This window comes from Nematolebias whitei, chromosome 3, assembly GCF_014905685.2.
Source record: "Nematolebias whitei isolate Nwh7 chromosome 3, NemWhi1, whole genome shotgun sequence".
Lineage (NCBI taxonomy): Eukaryota > Metazoa > Chordata > Actinopteri > Cyprinodontiformes > Rivulidae > Nematolebias > Nematolebias whitei.
In genome coordinates, this window is record NC_056500.1 from 9154402 (window position 1) to 9172930 (window position 18529).

Here is an 18529-nt window from a genome sequence, read left to right on the forward strand (position 1 = left end):
TTTTTTTTTTTTTTTTTTTTTTTTTTTTTTTACATTCCGGTACTATAGATCAGTGTATAGATCTTTTGATTTTGTTAGAAAAGCCTTTAAAAGGTTAAAGGTTTTGTATTGTTAAAATATGAACACAGGGCAGTTGTGTGTGGCACTGTTTATAACTTGAAACACAAGCAACAGAGGGCAGCTGTAAATGTGGCTGAAGTTATTTTGTCTGTTAGTTTTCACAGACAGTTTGGCTATTCTGGTATTTTGGTTGAATTCAAAAATTTGGAAACAATGATTAAGTAAAAAACATAAATGTTTCATTACGTTTTTTGAAGCTGTTCTTATTTTTACATTTTCTTTTTTTTTTTTACATAAACAGATGAGAAAAACTTTGTTTAGTTTTAATTAATTTAGTTTTAATTTAATTTTAGTATTTGAAAGGCATTCTAACATGTTTTATTTTTTGTATTTCACTAAGGCTGAGTCTAACATATGTGAAATTTGTTTGGGTAAGTCTTGTTTTGTTTGTAAAACAGTGACATGTTCATGCTAATTTGTTAAATAAAAATGCTTAAAAAATGTTTTATAAAAACCTGTATTTTTACAACAAAAAAAAAGCTTACAACTGTGGTTATCAGAATAAATCTGTTAAAAAAATGTACTTTTTACGAAAAAAAACTGGCAGCTGTGGTTGCCAGAATAAAGCTGTAAAAAATACTATGAACATGTAAACAGTTTTACAGTTGGTTGTAATTTCAACAGATTTACTATGTAGAATTTCCAATATATATTGTAAACCCAAACACATTTTTAATGTACATCTACATAAAATAATCTATAGAATTTACTGTTTAATTTGTATTTTTTACATTAAATTATTGTATAATGTACATTGAAAATGTATTTAGGTTTACAAAATAGCTTGTTAATTGTACATCATAAAACTGTTGAAGTTACAGCTAACTCTGTACAACTGTTTACATGTTTAGTGTTTTTTTAACAAATTTAAAATGGCAACCGCAGCTGCCAGTTTTTTTTCGTAAAAACTACAGAATTTTTTTTACAGTGTAGTTCCAGGATCTCAGTGGTCAGGCACTCGAGCACAGCTGGCAGGTAGATGAGAATGCGTCCACAGAACATCCTTTTCAACTCATTTGAGATTTGGGGCTGTAGTTGAGATATTATTTGAGCTTTTGAGATATTAATCAGCTGCTCCTGGTTGTAGAAACTGCCTTGTTGCCATGGTTACGCATCATAACAAATGTCCAAAACTAAAAAAGTTTCAGTAAAAATCTTTCCAGCTGCACAGCATCCAATACCAGAGGAAACAATCATCCAAAAAATGTGACTTACATCCAGAAAAAGAGGAATTTAAGTTTCCAAAAGCAAAATCTCAGAATGAAAGTAACAGAGCTGCTCCAACATGCAGCCACCTGGAGCGGCGCAATTCTAGAATTTTGCTGGGTGATTAATTGTCTCGGAAATTATTGCAATAAACGATAATATTGTTTGAAATTTGACAATAATTAGTAATTATTGTCAAATTTAAGAAGAAATGTTGGTTAATTTGTTTCAAGTGTAGAACCTTTTTTGACCACTGGATGGCAGTATAAGACAGTTTGAAAGGAAGGATGGATAGTGAGGGAAGAGCAGCGTGTCTCTTTAAGAAAAATGGGAGGGAGGCCCCTTGACGTGACATGGGCTGTCTCTACTTTTTTTCAGCTCTCAAAATGGCGGACGCACGGTGTGGTTTGGCTCTTTAGCATAGCATTTTTCACATAAAGCTTTTTAAAAAAATCAGTAAACAAGTTCTCAGTTTCTTTTGTTAAATCTATTTCTGAAAACCAGAGTGTTCCCTCAGAAATGGAAATCCTCTGCAGTCATACCAATGTTCAAAGGAGATGATAATGCTGACTTTAGCTGCTACAGACCCATCTCCATCCTGCCATGTGGCTCAGACATCCTTCAAAAGCTAATTAACAAACTGCTTATTGATCGTCAGGAAACGCACAATGTTCTCAACCCTCTACAGTCAAGTTTTAGATCAGGGCACAGTTGAATCACTGCCACTCTTAAGGTTGGGAAAGACATTGAGCAGTTGATAAGAAAGAGTACAGTTCTGCTGTCTTCATCAACCTAGCTAAAGCCTTCGACTCTGTAGACCACTCCATCTTGCTGTGAAGGCTGAGACCTCTGTCTGTCAGAGAGTTGCATAGATAGGTTCAAAAGCTACGGTTCTGGGCAAATGCAATCAGTGAGGGTGGAGGGTCACCTGTCATACTCACTACCCATCAGCAAAGGTGTTTCCCAAGGCTCCATACTAAGTCCAACTCTTTTCAGCATATACATCAACCATGTAACAAATTCTGTGGACAACTGTCATGTTCGCACACATCTGTACGCTGATGACACTGTTATGTCTACCACCAGTATCTCGCTGAACTCTGCCCTCTCTGCACTACAAATTAGTTTCAGTAACGTTGAGCTTGCTTTTTCTAATCTTCATTTAAAACTGAACTCTCTGCAAACAAAGTGCATGATCTTTACAGAAACCTCCCTCAAACTGTCTGCCCTCGGAACATCTCCTCCTTGGATGGCTCCGTGGTCCAGTTTGCCAGCAGTTATGGGATATGGCTCGATTCCTCACTCTCATACGAAACTCACATCAACTCTCTGCTCTCCAAAGTCAAATCCAGAATCAGGTTCCTCTTCCGAAACAAATCCTCACTGACTCAATCTACCAAACATCTTCTGGTAAAAATGACAATCCTTCCCATGTTCACCTATGGTGTCGTCATTTACAGAATCTCTTCTAAAGCGCTGCTCCACAAACTGGACACCCTTTACCACACAGCCATTAGATTTGCCACCGGAGCTCCCTTCAGCACTCATCACTGCATTCAGTATTCCCTGGTAAACTGGGCCTCTCTTCACACCCACAGACAAACAAACTGGTTTCTCCTAAACCATAACTGGTAAAACCCCATCCTACCTCTGTTGATTACTCAATATCCATAGCAACATGCACACCCTCTGCTCCAGCAGCCACATTGACCTCTCTATCCCTAAAGCACGCACCTCATTTGGTCGTTCATCATTTCAGTTTTCTGCTGATGACAGTTGGAACGATCTCTAACAAGTGATAAGACTCCTTTTGTCACATTTGCATTATTTAAAAACTCAGTGACAGCATCACTTGATGACTGCTGCACGTGCTTTTAGCAGTTTCCTCTTCAGTCTCTTGCACCATGAAACTTGTCCTTGCTCTTTGTTTGTTGTCATTTCACATGGTCTGTACAACTTGATGTTTGAGTGTCAGTTGTTTGTATGTTGTTCGTCTGGTGTTCTCCCACAACTGTATTTGCTTCCTCTTGGCCGGGTCATCATTGTAAATGAGAATTTGTTCTCAACTGACCAACCTGGTTAAACATAGGTCAAATAAACTAAAAGAAAAGTTGAACCTCGACATCTTGTCCGTCCTGCAATCGTTTAAGCATTAGTCTAAATAAAGTTACACCAGGATTTTGTGGTGAAATATTTCCACTTTCCATGTAGAACGTTAGTGCACCTGAAAATTTCAAGTTTGCACCTCTTCTCTGCGTTGGTTCCTCAGGTTGTGTGACTATGAGCTCCTCGGGGCCTCAGGCCACGAACCAGCACAACGTGAAGGAGCTCGACACCATGAAGGAGTCCATCAGTGACATCATCAACCAGCTCCAGGACATCGACCCGGCCAGGCTGTCCTTCTCCCCCTTCCTGGACCTGGATACTCAAATCTCCTTGGCGCCAGTATCAGACAGTCCCGAGTCTTCGGTGGAGGAGCTGCACTCGTCCTCCCGTTCTGTCTCGGGCTCCCAGCGCTCCCTGGAGCCGGCACCGACAACAGAGCTGCCAATGAGTGAGTTACTCCTGCTGTTTGTCACCGACTGAGAGGAAACCGAAACAAATCATCTGAAGCTTAAGCTGACCGTGATCCAGACTGGATTTAAAAAGAGCAAGATAGAATCAGGGCTGAAAAAGAGACGAGAACAAAGCTCGTCTTTTCTGTTTTAAAGAATAATTAAGAATCAACTTGTTTTAATTTTTATTGTAGAATTATCAAATTTTCAGACAAATTTCCCCATATTATTCTTGTTAGACGCATATTTCTGCTTAACTGGGACTAACTATTTTCTAAAGAAGTAAATTAAGTCTGTGGTTGATTTCTTTCAGTTCTTTTAGATTCAGATGTGTTTTGATTCAACAGGTTGTGCTTCGTGCCCCCAGCAGCCCCCCAGCATTCACCTCCCAGAGCAGCCTGAAGCAGATCAGACAGAGGAGGGCCAACCCGATCCAACTCCTTCCAGTCCGATCATCACAGCACACAGTTTGGACACCAACACGGACAACTGCATCGGCGCCTCAACCCCGGCCTCTCAGGGCGACATTCCCAACGGCACAGACACGCCGAGATGGAGCCCAGAATCTACCAATCTGGAGAGCACAGTGGACGAGGGCCGGCCTCTGATAGGCCCGCCACCAGAGAGCGTGGAACTGGCTGTGTGGACCCCCGAGGGCCCGGCAGAGACTCATGGAGCCTCAGAGGAGGCTTCAGATGGAGGGCGACGCTGCTGTCGCTGCTATCAGAGCGGCAGAGTTCCTGCGTTCCTCTCGGTGCTGGCCTCTCTGCTGTGTGCAGCCGGAATCCTCTATCTGCTCTACTTCTACGTCCCCATCAGGCCCCCAGACTGCCCCGACACAAGCAGCCGCCTCGTTTTCACCTTCTGCTGCTGTTTGGTGGCTGCGCTACCCGTCGTGCTCGGTATGTTCCAAACAGCTGCACTGAAACCGCCTCAAATCAAAAATACTTCGCTAACAGGCAGAAACAGTCAACAAGGCTAATATTTATTAGCAAAATTTAAAAAAAAACATCTTGTGCAATTTATGAGCGCTCAGAATATGTTTTGAACTGGTCTCGCACCACATTTTAGTTTCTTATCTGTAAAACCGACTTTATCATTGTCGTGTGTATGTTTTAGAGTCAGCTGTGGCAGCCACCTTAAATTGGATTGACAGTTAATCACATGTAGATGTACATCCAGTTCTGTTTCATCCAAATTTGTATGGTGTTTCATGAGATATTTTGCTGACAGACACACATAGATGTGGGCAAAAGCAGCAGGCGATAATAAATTATAAAGATTTAAAGAGGGTTTGGTTCAGACGAACCAAACCCTCTTCTGTCCTCTTTAATTTCATGCTCCTGAAACCTCAGAGCAGCAGACATCTCCCCGGGCCTCTGTAGAGACGCATCATTTCCTTCACATAGTTTTAAATGGAAACTGCAAAATGAGATCATCCGTGTCTCTGTCTCTCAGGCTGTGGACTAATTGTCTCCGTTGTTTCAGTCACTTTCCTGAACGACTAAAAACAGTACACGTGCAAACACACAGAGGGGGATTTGCATGTGGTGCCCGTCTGCAGGGAGCTTCTGTATTCAAATGAAGAAAATGCAAATAAAGTTGCAGTCAGACAAGCTGGACAGAAAAGACGGCCCAGATTCAAGATGTTCTGACTTATTGCTCTGTTGTCCCTCACAGCGATGCTCGTGGGCGCTGGCTGCCAGTTCTGCTCCGGCTCCTTGGACCTGCAGGAGTCTTTACCCAGAAGGCAAACCCTGCAGCAGCTGTTCATCACATCCACCTTGGAGCAATTACTCCTTTATGTTCTCAACCTGGTAGTTATGGCTGCCCTACTGCCTCAAGAGCAGCTGAAGCTGGTGCCCATACTGGCTGTGATGTTCGTCTTGGGCAGGTGAGGCTCAGAGAGGATCAGAGGAGGGTTTTTATGGTAAAACCACCACAGAGCTGCTAAAATACGACTCGCTATGGTTACAACCCAGTCTCCAAAACACTGAACACAATGATTTATCATCTGCAATCTATATAAATCAAGCCAAAATCCAGTAACCTTCACCTCATGGGTAATCATGAATATCTGTAATTATTTCTGTTTAAATCAGAGAACCGACAAACCGACGACGCCGTCGGCTAACGTCGCTCAAAACAAACTCAGCCGTCGTCACTGACATGAGAAGATTTGGCAGGTTGAAGAACAGCAGAGAGCTTTTCTGTTTTGGTTGTAAGTTCAGCATCAGGAAGTGTTTTTGTGTTTTACGGTGCATGCTGGAGAATATTCAGAGGTCCCATATGCCTTCAAACTTTAAATTAAAGACGGATACACAAATATTTGTTTGTCCCCTTTTGAGTTAAAAATGAAAACCCCCATAAAGGTCATTGTAATAATTAGAAACTGACAAAAACAATAAATAAAAATAAAAAAAACACAAAAATCAATGAATGAAAATCAATAATTGCTAATGAATTTTCGTTTGCAGAATTGTTTAAAAGACAAACTAGAGAAACTGTCGTGGGCTGAAAGGATGGTACCCTTAGCTTTGAATTTGTTGCGATCACATCAATCTGATTTCTTTCCCTGAGACGGCTGCACTCGTCCACAGACGTTTTGGCCCACTCATGAACAAACTGCTCCAGCTGTCACAGGTTTGAAGGGTTGCTTCTCCAGATGCTTCAGCTCCTTCTGCAGATGTTCAACAGGATTTAGATCAGGGACATTTCAGAACAGTCCAGTGGTTTTCTCAGAGCCACTCTTGGGGGTTTTACCTGCCGTTTTTAGGTAATTACTGTTAGAAGATCTATGATGTTATGGGACCAAACACATTTTGCTCCAGAATGCCTTGATAGTCTTGAGATTTCATTGTACATTTGACGAACGCCACTCTTGCTTTTTTAGTGATTTGGTGTCCTCTTTGATTGTCTTCCATTAAATCCACTTTTGCTAAACAAACAGCGACTGACGGTGTGATCTGATACTGATGTACTTTGCCCTTGACCTCTTTGGTTACCATTCATTACCCTTCTCTTCAATTTGTCATCAGTTTTCCTCTTGCGGCCATCTTGCGGCCATGTCCAGGAAGGTTGACTTCAGTCCTGTGGACCTTAAACTTCGAAAATGTACCAGCAGCTGTCGTCACAGAAACATTGTGGTCTTAAAGCCTTTATTTTGAACATGCTAGGAATCATTTCATTTAATGTGTTTATTCTTAGAAAAATCACTTTAATTCTTGATGATCTATAAAAATGTTTCCTCCCTCACAGAAAACGAAAATCAAAGCAAGATGATGAAGATGTCAAACAGAAATAAAAAAAAAATAAGTAAAAAAACAAACAAGCAAAAACAAACTAAAAGTTAATTATGATTCAATTTTAGAAGAAAAACAAAGCACATTTGTAAACTTGAGATTTAGTAATGCTACCGGTAGTTTAGTGTCAAGAGTGTTTAGGAAACTTTTTCGTTTTTGGTTAAATGGCGCCAGTATTTCCAGTGGAGTGCATGAGGCAAATAATTTGTTTGCTTTAGTTTCTCTCACTGACAAAAAAAAAAAAAGATTCAGGTCTAAATGTTTGTCATGAGCAGGTAATGTTAAAAATTATTACTAGCCCTGCTAATCAAACTATTTCAAGGCAAAGCACTTGAGTATTAGTGAAGGACACAGAAGAACTTCAGCTCATTTGCATTTTGAAACAGCATGCACAGCTGCAGAAGTGGAGCACAGATTTGTGCTTTCCCTTCTCCAAGTCAAAATGTCTTCTGTGAAAAACGCTTAATGATGTAGCCATCCATCCATCCATCCATCCATTTTCTTCCGCTTATCCTGGGTCGGGTCGCGGGGGTAGCAGCCTAAGTAGGGAGGCCCAGACTTCCCTCTCCCCAGCCACTTGGGCCAGCTCTTCTGGGGGAATCCCGAGGCGTTCCCAGGCCAGCCAAGAAACATAGTCCCTCCAGCGTGTCCTGGGTCTTCCTCTGGGCCTCCTCCCAGTGGGATGTGACCAGAACACCTCACCAGGGAGGCATCCAGAAGGCATCCTAAACAGATGCCCGAGCCACCTCAACTGGCTCCTCTCGACGTGGAGAAGCAGCGGCTCTACTCTGAGTCTCTCCCGGATGATCGAGCTTCTCACCCTATCTCTAAGGGAGAGCCCAGACACCCTGCAGAGAAAACTCATTTCAGCCGCTTGTATCCGAGATCTCATTCTTTCGGTCACAACCCAAAGCTTGTGACCATAGATGAGGGTAGGAACGTAGATCGATCAGTAAATTGAGAGCTTCGCCTTTTGACTCAGCTCTCTCTTCACCAAGACAGACCTGTACAGCGCCTGCTTCACTACAGACACTGCACCTATCCGCCTATCGATCTCACGCTCCATTTTTCCCTCATTCGTGAACAAGACCCCAAGATACTTAAACTCCTCCACTTGGGGTAGGACCTCCTCCCTGACCCGGAGAGGGCACTCTACCCTTTTCCGTCTCAAGACCATGTCCTCGGATTTGGAGGAACTGATCTTCATCCCGGCCGCGTCGCATTCGGCTGCGAACTGCTCCAGCGAAAGCTGTAGATCATGATCTGATGAAGCCAATAAGACCACATCATCTGCAAAAAGCAGAGACACAATCCTAAGGCCACCAAAACAGATCCCCTCAACACCTTGGCTGCGCCTAGAAATTCTGTCCATAAAAGTTATGAACAGAATCGGTGACAAAGGGCAACCTTGGCGGAGTCCAACTCTCACCGGGAACAAGCCCGACTTACTGCCGGCGATGCGGACCAGGCTCTGACACCGGTCATACAGGGACCTAACAGCCCGTATCAAAGGGCCCGGTACCCCATACTCCCAGAGTACCCCCCACAAGGTTCCCAGAGGGACGCGGTCGAACGCCTTCTCCAAGTCCACAAAGCACATGTAGACCGGTTGGGCAAACTCCCACGCACCCTCCAGGACCCTGCTGAGAGTGTAGAGCTGGTCCAGTGTTCCACGACCAGGACGAAAACCACACTGCTCCTCCTGAATCCGAGGTTCGACTATCCGATGGACCCTCCTCTCCAGAACCCCCGAGTAGACCTTACCAGGGAGGCTTAAGAGCGTGATTCCCTGTAGTTGGAACACACTCTACGGTCCCCCTTTTTGAATAGGGGGACCACCACCCCGGTCTGCCAATCCAGGGGAACTTACCCCGATGTCCACGCAATATTGCAGAGTCGCGTAAGCCAACACAACCCTACAACATCCAGAGCCTTAAGGAACTCCTGGCTAATCTCATCCACCCCTGGGGCCCTGCCACTGAGGAGCTTTTTAACCACCTCTGTGACCTCAGCACCAGAGATTGGAAGGCCTGATCCAGAGTCCCCAGGCTCCACTTCCTCAGTGGAAGACGTGCCGGTGGGATTGAGGAGGTCTTCAAAGTATTCCGCCCACCGACCCACAACATCCCGAGTTGAGGTCAGCAGCACACCACTCCCACTATAAACAGTGTTGGTGGCGCACCGCTTTCCCCCCCTGAGACGCCGGATGGTGGGCCAGAATCGTCTCGAAGCCGTGCGGAAGTCATTCTCCATGGCCTCTCCGAACTCCTCCCATGCCTGAGTTTTTGCCTCTGCGACCACCCGAGCCGCATGTTGCTTGGACTGCCGGTATCCATCAGCTGCTTCCGGGGTCCCACAGGCCAAAAAGGCCCGATAGGACTCCTTCTTCAGCCTGACAGCATCCCTCACCAACGGTGTCCACCATCGGGTTCGAGGGTTGCCGCCGCGACAGGCACCGACAACCTTGCGGCCGCAGCTCCGGTAAGCCGCCTCGACAATAGAGGCACGAAACATGGTCCACTCAGACTCAATGACCCCCACCTCCCTCGGAACATGTTCGAAGTTCTCCCGGAGGTGGGAGTTAAAACTCCGTCTCACAGGAGACTCTGACAGACATTCCCAGCAAACCCTCACAATACGTTTGGGTCTGCCAGGTCTGACCAGCATCCTCCCCCACCATCGGAGCCAACTCACCACCAGGTAGTGATCAGTGGACAGCTCCGCCCCTCTCTTCACCCGAGTGTCCAAGACATGCGGCCGCAGATTAGATGAGACAATGTCAAAGTCGATCATCGAACTGCGGCCTAGGGTATCCTGGTGCCAAGAGCACATATGGACACCCTTATGCCTGAACAAGGTGTTCGTTATTGACAATCCATGACGAGCACAGAAGTCCAACAACAGAACACAACTCCGGTTCAGATCAGGGGGGCCGTTCCTCCCAACCACACCCCTCCAGGTCTCACTGTCATTGCCCACATGAGCATTGAAGTCCCCCAGCAGAACAAGGGAGTCCCCAGGAGGTGCACTTTCCAGTACCCCCTTCAAGGACTCCAGAAAGGGTGGATAATCTGAACTGCCGTTTGGTGCATAAGCACAAACGACAGTCAGAACCCGTCCCCCCACACGTAGGCGAAGGGAGGCCACCCTCTCATTTACCGGGGTGAACCCCAACACACAGGCACCAAGTTGGGGAGCAATAAGTATGCCCACTCCTGCTCGGCGCCTCTCACCAGGGGCAACTCCAGAGTGGAAGAGTATCCAGCCCCTTTCAAGGAAACTGGTTCCAGAGCCATGCGTAGAGGTGAGTCCGACTATTTCTAGCCGGAACCTCTCAGCCTCACACATCAGCTCAGGCTCCTTCCCCACCAGTGAGGTGACATTCCACGTCCCAATAGCCAGCTTCTGTAGCCGAGGATCAGACCGCCAGGGTCCCCACCCTCGGCCACCACCCATCCCACATTGCACCCAACCCCTTTGGCCACTCCCACAGGTGGTGAGCCCATGGGAAGGGGGACCCACGTCTCCTCTTCGGGCTGTGCCTGGCCGAGCTCCATGGGTAAAAGCCCGGCCACCAGGCGCTCGCCCGCGTGCCCCACCTCCAGGCCTGGCTCCAGAGTGGGGCCCCGGTGACCCACGTCCGGGCAAGGGAACATTAGGTCCGTTTATTTTTCTCATCAAAGGGGTTTTTGGGCTGCACTTTGTCTGGTCCCTCACCTAGGACCTGTCTGCCATGGGTGACCCTACTAGGGGCGTAAAGCCCCTGACAGCATAGCTCCTAGGGTCATTGGGACACTCAAACCCCTCCACCACTGTAAGGTGGCAGCCCATGGAGGGGATGATGTAGCCAACGTTATTATTTTTATTGAAAGTTTTAACATTTTTTTTCTCAGGTCACTTTTTGTCCCATTTGCAGTAAAACGATAGAGATAAAGTCTCACAAAAATGATCAAACAAGCTTTTATTTTCATGCATTTAGTCAAAATCAGCAGCAGGAACGCCAAACAAGAAAATCTCAAAAGCTAAAAATGTATTTGATGTACAGTATGGAATGGGATCTTTACTTAAAGTGGCTAAACAAATTACCTTGTTGATAAGGCCTGTTAAACCACTTTTTTGAGTATGTAAAGTTTATAGTTTTTTTTTTTTTTTAATTAGTTTATTTTTCCACCAGCTGCTGAGGGATATTTACTTGTTCCTTTTTTCGCCGCTCGGTTGCCGACATTGTTCTGGTGTTTTGTGTGAATGGGTGAAGCTCAGTTTACATTCAGGGCAGAGCTCTCTGTGGTTGTTATATAAAAAGCTGTCTTATAAAAAGAGAATAAAACTGATTCAAATTCACATCTGAGCCGAGGTGCAACCCAACTTTGTTGGGATTTTTCCTTTCTGTCATGCACTCACTGACTTTGTCGTAGAAAGAAAATCATTGCTTAAAGATGCAGATGATCCGGCACAAAAATACATGCCGTGAATTTTGTCTGTTGCATTTTTACTTAAAGATGAAAAATAAAAGCATATCAGTTTTCAGACATTCATTTTTTGTTAGACCTTAATAAATGGGGTATAACCTCCTGAGCACAGTCTTAAAATAAAATATTTAAGGAGAAAATGCTTTAACTTCACATCTAAAACTTCTAATGCATAAAATAAAATTAATAAAATGCCTAGCAGTTTATAACTGCGTTTTAAACTAAAATCATCTTACATTTTTGTGGTCAAATCTCAAATATAGCATGCACAACCTTACACCATATAGCAAGATTTTGCACAAGCTGTGAGTGCTCAAGGTATGTTATGAAAAACTCTCAGCTACTACCACACAAAAGTTTCACTCAACTGAGTTGTAGCCATTTTTGTGTTAGCTAAAATTGAGTCGTCTCCAAAAGTCAGTCAGTTGTTGATGCACATCCAGCTATTGCTTTTTTGAGAGTCTAATTAAAATCTATACAGTGGTTATTTTTAGATATTTTGCTAACAGACGGGCAAAAAACATTTTCATGCACCCTTTGTGGCATTGATGGATACCCCGGTTAGTTTTGGTCTGGAAGGACACGATAATGAAAATAATCCTGGTTTATTGGTTGAAAAAAGCCTGATGTATACTCCATGAGAAGGGCTGAAGTTGTGTCTCGCTGACGTAATTGCGTGACAAAAATTGCAATTTTCTCGTCTCCCACCCCACGTTGAGACCGTATTGCTCTTTGTCCCCTGTTATTCGTTTAGTGAGTGACTGGTCAAAACTTTGTGGGCAAATTTATAAAACAGCACTTCTCAGTTAACAACAGAAATACAAGCTCCTCCACCTCCTCCATCATCAGCTGAAAATAAACATCCTTCTTTGTCCACCGTGCGTCTGTGCAGTTACTGTTTGTGTGTGACGTGTGGATTTTATCAGAACTTCTCGGTTTCTCTTTGAGTATTTTCATGTGGAATAAAAGTCTCAGAATCATATCGGTAAGATCTGATGTTTTATGCCTAGTGAAGTATTTCCAGACCATTACCCTGGCCTCCCCCCATCAGGGAGGCTTTGAATGCTTAACCTTTGACCTTGTGCTGACTTCCTGTTTGGTGTTTTCTGGGGGTCTCTTACAGGCTGGTTTACTGGTTCAGTCTGAACACGTGCGGCTCCTGGAGAGGATTTGGCTCCGGCCTGACCGTCTTCCCGCTTCTCGCCATGGTCGCTCTCAATCTGTTCCTCATGTACAGCCTCAATCTCAAGGAGCCCCTCTTTGGCTCTGGGGACGCCCTCTATAATCAGGTCACCCCCTCTTCCTGGTCAGGGGAGACTTCTCAGAGCTCGAGTGGTGAACCAGACGTCCTACCCACAGACATCCTGGATGCTCAGTGAGAAGGAGAACCAGGCTTTCTTCTTTTCCAAAAATAGGCCATTCCTGTGGTCTGCTGCTGAGCGCAGCTACATCCGCTGCCACTCCAACCTCCAGCTACTTGACGGCTCGGCTCGCTGCTCCTCTTATTATCCGAAAGGCACAAGCCCTGCCTGCCTGTGGCCAGTTGTGCCTTTGAAACATGCTGTAATCATAAAACATTTGTCTCTTTAAGCTATTCCTGTACCTATATTTAACTACTCAAAAGCTCTGCTAGAAATATGGCTGCATTTGTCTTAACCTTACAAAAACAGAGAAACTGAAGTTGGCTTCTCTACTGTTGTGACAATCCAGGAAGTTTTGTACAGTGTGAAGACTGATTAAAAACCTTTACAGATATATTTGTTAATTTGTATATATACAGTGTATATACATGTATATGTACTGTACATACATATATATTTCTGTCCAGTTTTCAGTTCTGGCTTCGTCTTTTTTACCTGAGCATCTTCTCCTGGTGAGACAACAGTGTGTGTGTTGTACCAGGTTTTTGTTACGTTCTTAAAACCTGTTCTGGTATAATCACCTAACTGGCCCAGACCAGTAATCCTTATGGGACAGTGGCAGAGTTAGACTTTTATGCAAGTGGTGACGAACAAGGAAACTGTTTTCTTTCTCAAATCTCTTACCTAAGTAATGTACCCGATTTACAATTATAACCCATATGCATTTCTCTATTTTTCTCTCTCTCACACAAACAGTAATGGTATTGTATAAATTCAGTAGTTCAGAAAAGTTATTGTTTTCTTTATCTCACTGATAGGTCCTCTCCATGTCAGACATCTGTTTGACAGACATTTACTCTGCATTCCTCATTTACTCCAATTTCATATTTTTTAATGCCACATGCAGTAACTTGTCAGTCAACTGGGGTTGATCCTGGGGTGGTCAGTCAGGTTTACAGTGGTGGCAAGTGCCACCCTAGCCACCCCTCTGGCTTCACCCCTGCTGATACAAGCTTTTGATGTAGCTTCTGTGGAGGAGGAGAATAAGGACATGTTTTTGATAAATTAGTAGAAACTTTTGTTTGCAGCTGCTGTTTATACATTGTTTAGATAAAAATGTATTTTTTTAAGTAAGGAAAAATATTGCTGTTTGTTCCCTTTTAGGTTTATGTGCATGTATTTGTTACTTTGTTAGAGAAATGTCTCATCCATCAGTCCATCCATTATCTTCCGCTTATTCTGAAGTCAGGTCATGGGGGCAGCAGCTTGAACAAGGAGGCCCAGACATTTCTTTCCACAGCCACCTCTACCAGCTCTTCTGGGAGAACCCCAAGCTGTTCTCAGGCCAACCGAGAGAGCTAGTCTCTCCAGTGTGTCCTGGGTCTTCCCCGGAGTCTCCTCCCAGTCAAACATGCCTGAAGCACCTCCCTAGGTCAGGGGTCATGAAACTAGAAAGTTCCTGGAGAAACTTTGATGGGGACAGCCACGTGGCGGCCATTTTAAAATTCTGATTTGACCGTATTATGTGTTTGGTTTTGCTCTCGGCTACCACCATACCAAATTTCAGCTTAAAATGCAAATGCAAATTACGTCGCCATAGTAACTCGAAACGCTAATAAAAGTTGTAGCACACATCAAGGTGCTGAGCTGTCCATTTTGATTCGTCCCATCATTTTTTGTTTGTTTTTTAGTTTGGTCTTTGAGCTGTTCAGTTTGCCACAGTGTCTTAAATAAACCTTGATGTTTGCCGTCAGCCAGAATCAAAGTGTCAAATTGCTTTATTTAATGATTTAAGTATTTATGTAGTAAAAAGCCACAACAATCTGGCACCCAACGTGGGGCTCAAACTCACAAATATGAGATTAAGGGTCTCATGCTCTACCGACTGAGCTAGCCAGGCTAGCTGGTCACATACTGCCACAGTCTTTGACCGAACTTTGTACACCAATATGACAACAATTCCCCCCCCCCCCCCCCCAAATAGAGTGGGGTTTATCAGAATCTACATCCAGAATTTTGGAGTGGAGAGAATTAAGTCCTGACCATAACACAATTGAACAAGCGTGGCTTCAGCAGTTTGTTCCAGAGTGACCAACACAATCACATTGATTAACTTGTAACAAATGCTGATTGAAGGATGGGATGCCATCCCACAGCAGTGACCAAGCTGGTGAACAGCACGAAGTTGTGCCAGGCTGTTGAGGCTGTGTATGGTTTTTGCACATGCTTCTAAGTTCCCTGTTAAATTACAGATATATCTTGGTTCGCAAGACTTATAATCATCCAATCCAGTAAACACCAAACAAGAGTATGAATAGAATATGCACACAATTCACTCACCTCCTCTCCTATCCCAGTGGAATTGAGAAGGTCCGAGGATTATTACTTCCACCTCCCAATGACATCAGTGATTGCGGTCAACTGCACCCCACCTTCACTGAACACAGTGCTAACACTGTGTTCAGTGAAGGTGGTGTGCTGCTGACCTAAATAAAGAGTTGTTTTCCCCTCCTCAGCCACCTGATGTTTTGCCAGAATCTCCTAGGAGCCGACCGAGAGTCTTTATCCAAGGCCTACCACTGAAACTCCTCCCACATCTGAGCTTTTACCTCTGTAACAGCCATGGCTATGGACCGCTTGGCCCTCCAGTACTCCTCAGCTGCCTCCGGAGTCCCACCAGCCAACAAGGACCGATTGGACTCCTTCAGCTTGACAGCCTTCCTAACCCAGGGTGTCCACCACCAAGTTCAAGGATGGCCACCACAAGAAGCACTGACAACATTGCGGCTACAGTTCAAGGCAGCCACTTCAACAATTGAGGCACGGAACATGGCCCACTTGGACTCAATGTACCCCACCTCAGCTGGGATTTGATTAAAGCTCTCCCAGAGGTGTGAGTTGAAGATCTTTTCGGCGGGTTCTTCTGCCAGGCATTCCTAGCAAATTCTCACTACACGTTTGGGTCTAGCGGGTCTGTCCGACATCTTCGCTCTCCATCCCAGGTGGTGATCAGTTGACAGTGCAGCTCCTCTCTTCACCCGAGTGTCCAAAACAAATGGCTGCAAATCAGATGACATGACTACAAAGTCAATCATCGATCTACGACCAAGGACGGCCTGGTGCCAAGTGCACTTATGGACACCCTTATGTTCAAACATGATGTTTGTGATGGACAAACTATGACCAGCACAGAAGTCCAACAACAGAGCACCGCTCAGGTTCAGATCATAGAGGCCTTCCTCCCATTCACGCCCCTCCAGGTCACACTGTTGTTACCCACGTAGGCACTGAAGTCCCCCAGCAGAGTAAAAGAGTCCCCAGCTGGTGCACCTTCCAGAACCCCTGCCAAGAACTCCAATAAGGCCGGATACTCTGAACTGCCATTCGACACATAGGCACAAACAACAGTCAGAGCCCATCCCCCCACCCAAAGGTGCAGGGAAGCTACCCTCTCATCTACCGGGGAAATCTCCAACACACAGGTACCAAGTCGGGGGACTAAGAGTAGACCTACACCAGCTTGGTGCCTCTCACCATGGGCAACTCCAGAGATGAATAAGGTCCAGCCCCTCTCAATGAGATTGGTTCCAGAGTCCATGATGTGCGTCGAGGTGAGCCCAACTATATCTAGTCAGTACCTCTCAACCTCACGCACAAGCTAAGGCTCCTTCCCTGCCAGAGAGGTCACGTTCTATGTCCCAAGAGCCAGCTTTTTAGTAAGCCAGGGTCAGTATGCCAAGGGCCCCGTCTTCAGCCACTGCCTTCGGCCACTGCCTTCGGCCACTGCCCATGGATTCATGTACCTGACTTGTATGGCCCCTCCTGCAGTTGATGGGCTCACAGGGAGGCAAACCCATGTTGCTCATTTGGGCTGAGCCTGACCAGGCCCTATGAGTAGAGATCCGGTCACCAGATGCTCGCCGACGAGCCCCTCCCCCAGGCCTGGCTCAAGGGTGGGGCCCCGGTAACCCACGTCTGGACAAGGGACACCGAGTTCCTTGTTTTCTTTTGTCCACACAAGTCTTCTGAATTGCTCTATGTATGGCCTGTTAACTAGAATCAATCTGCCTTGGGAAACCCTAGGGGCAATTAAAATTGCCCTAGACAGTATAGCTCCTAGCATCATGCAGGCACACAAACTCCTCCACCACAATAATGTGGTGATTCAAGGAGGAGATTTATTTATTTGTTAATTGTATTTTTTTTTTATTGTCCAGATGACCTGATTTAACTTTGTTAGTTGTACTTTGCTGGATTTTTCAACTTGGATTATTGAGCATGCATCAGGATAGTGTGTATGATTGTTTGTCTGATTTTTCTCTATGTGTCCCTGTGATGAACTTACGACCTGTTCAGGGTGTCCCCCGCCTCTCACAGAGCACCAGATGCCCTTCCTGACTCAACCACAGACCACCAAGCCACTACAACCCTCTGTGTGGAGCAGAGTATGGCACCAGGCGGAGCAGATGGTGGGGGTTAAAGGCCTTGCTCAAGGGCCCAGAGTTGGGCATGGTGGGGGACACCCTGGACAGGTTTCAAGTCCATCACAAAGACAAACGAGACAACAATTCACACCCTCACTCACACCTATTGATTCCATTTGCTGGTGCAGATTCTCTGGCGTAGAGAATCCTCCCTCAATCCCCAGGTTGGACTGGGGGTCTTTCTGTGTCGAGATTGCATGCTGTTCTCACTGGTGTAGATTGAATATTTTTTCAGTCATAACTGTTCATGCCACTAATGCAGAAAAACTTCTTTTTTGGGGGGATAGAAAGCGGCATACCTGGGGAAAAGGCACTCAAACACGAGGAGAACATGCACTCTCCACACAGAAAGACCCTCAGTCCAACCCGAGGATTGAACCCAGGACCAGCTTGCTTTGAGGCAACAGTGTTAACCATTGAGCTGTTGTGCTGTTTTATTCAGCATCCATCCATCCATCCATCCTTCCATCCATCATCTTTTACCCGCTTCTTCCTTTGCGGTTCACAGGGGTCATTGGTGCCCATGTCATATCTCATTGTGCGAGAGGTGGGGGACACACTGGACAGGTCGCAAGTCCATCATCTGGCCAAATAGAGACAAATGACCATTCACACCCATTGATTCCATCTGCTGGTGCAGATTCTCTGGTGTAGAGAAGACCCTTTCAATAGAAATTTTAAACAGATGAAAAGATTTTCAGTAAATTTCTCATCTTCATTAATTGCTACTCTAAGCATCTTACCTGTACCGTATATACAAAAAAGATCTTTTGTTACTTTTTTTTTTTTTTTACATATTTGTCGATCTTATCTGGACAGATTTGCACAGCTGAATAAATTGTATTCACTTCATGCACTATTGTGGATATCAAATGCTCTAAATTTATTGTCAATTCCTGTCCTGATTCTTTGGTGGCTTTTTTCACGAGTCTTGTAATTAAGGCAGATGCAAGTTCATTTACTGCTTTTCAGAGTCATAACCATCAATTGAACTATCCGAATCATTTCTATCCTCGGTTTGCAAAAACAATC

General features: G+C 45.0%; 1 protein-coding gene across 1 annotated transcript in view; it reads left to right on the forward strand.

Annotated features, from left to right (window-relative positions):
- The window catches only part of LOC119407684 (transmembrane protein 79), a 22475-nt gene extending 9354 nt beyond the window's left edge, over nucleotides 1-13121 (forward strand). The window contains exons 2-5 of the mRNA XM_037674503.1: nucleotides 3596-3880; nucleotides 4229-4783; nucleotides 5562-5775; nucleotides 12776-13121. Coding sequence (XP_037530431.1) covers nucleotides 3607-3880; nucleotides 4229-4783; nucleotides 5562-5775; nucleotides 12776-13031 — 1299 coding nt within the window. The 5' untranslated portion in view covers nucleotides 3596-3606 and the 3' untranslated portion in view covers nucleotides 13032-13121. The remainder of the gene's footprint in view (nucleotides 1-3595; nucleotides 3881-4228; nucleotides 4784-5561; nucleotides 5776-12775) is intronic.
- The last annotated feature ends 5408 nt before the right edge of the window (nucleotides 13122-18529 follow it).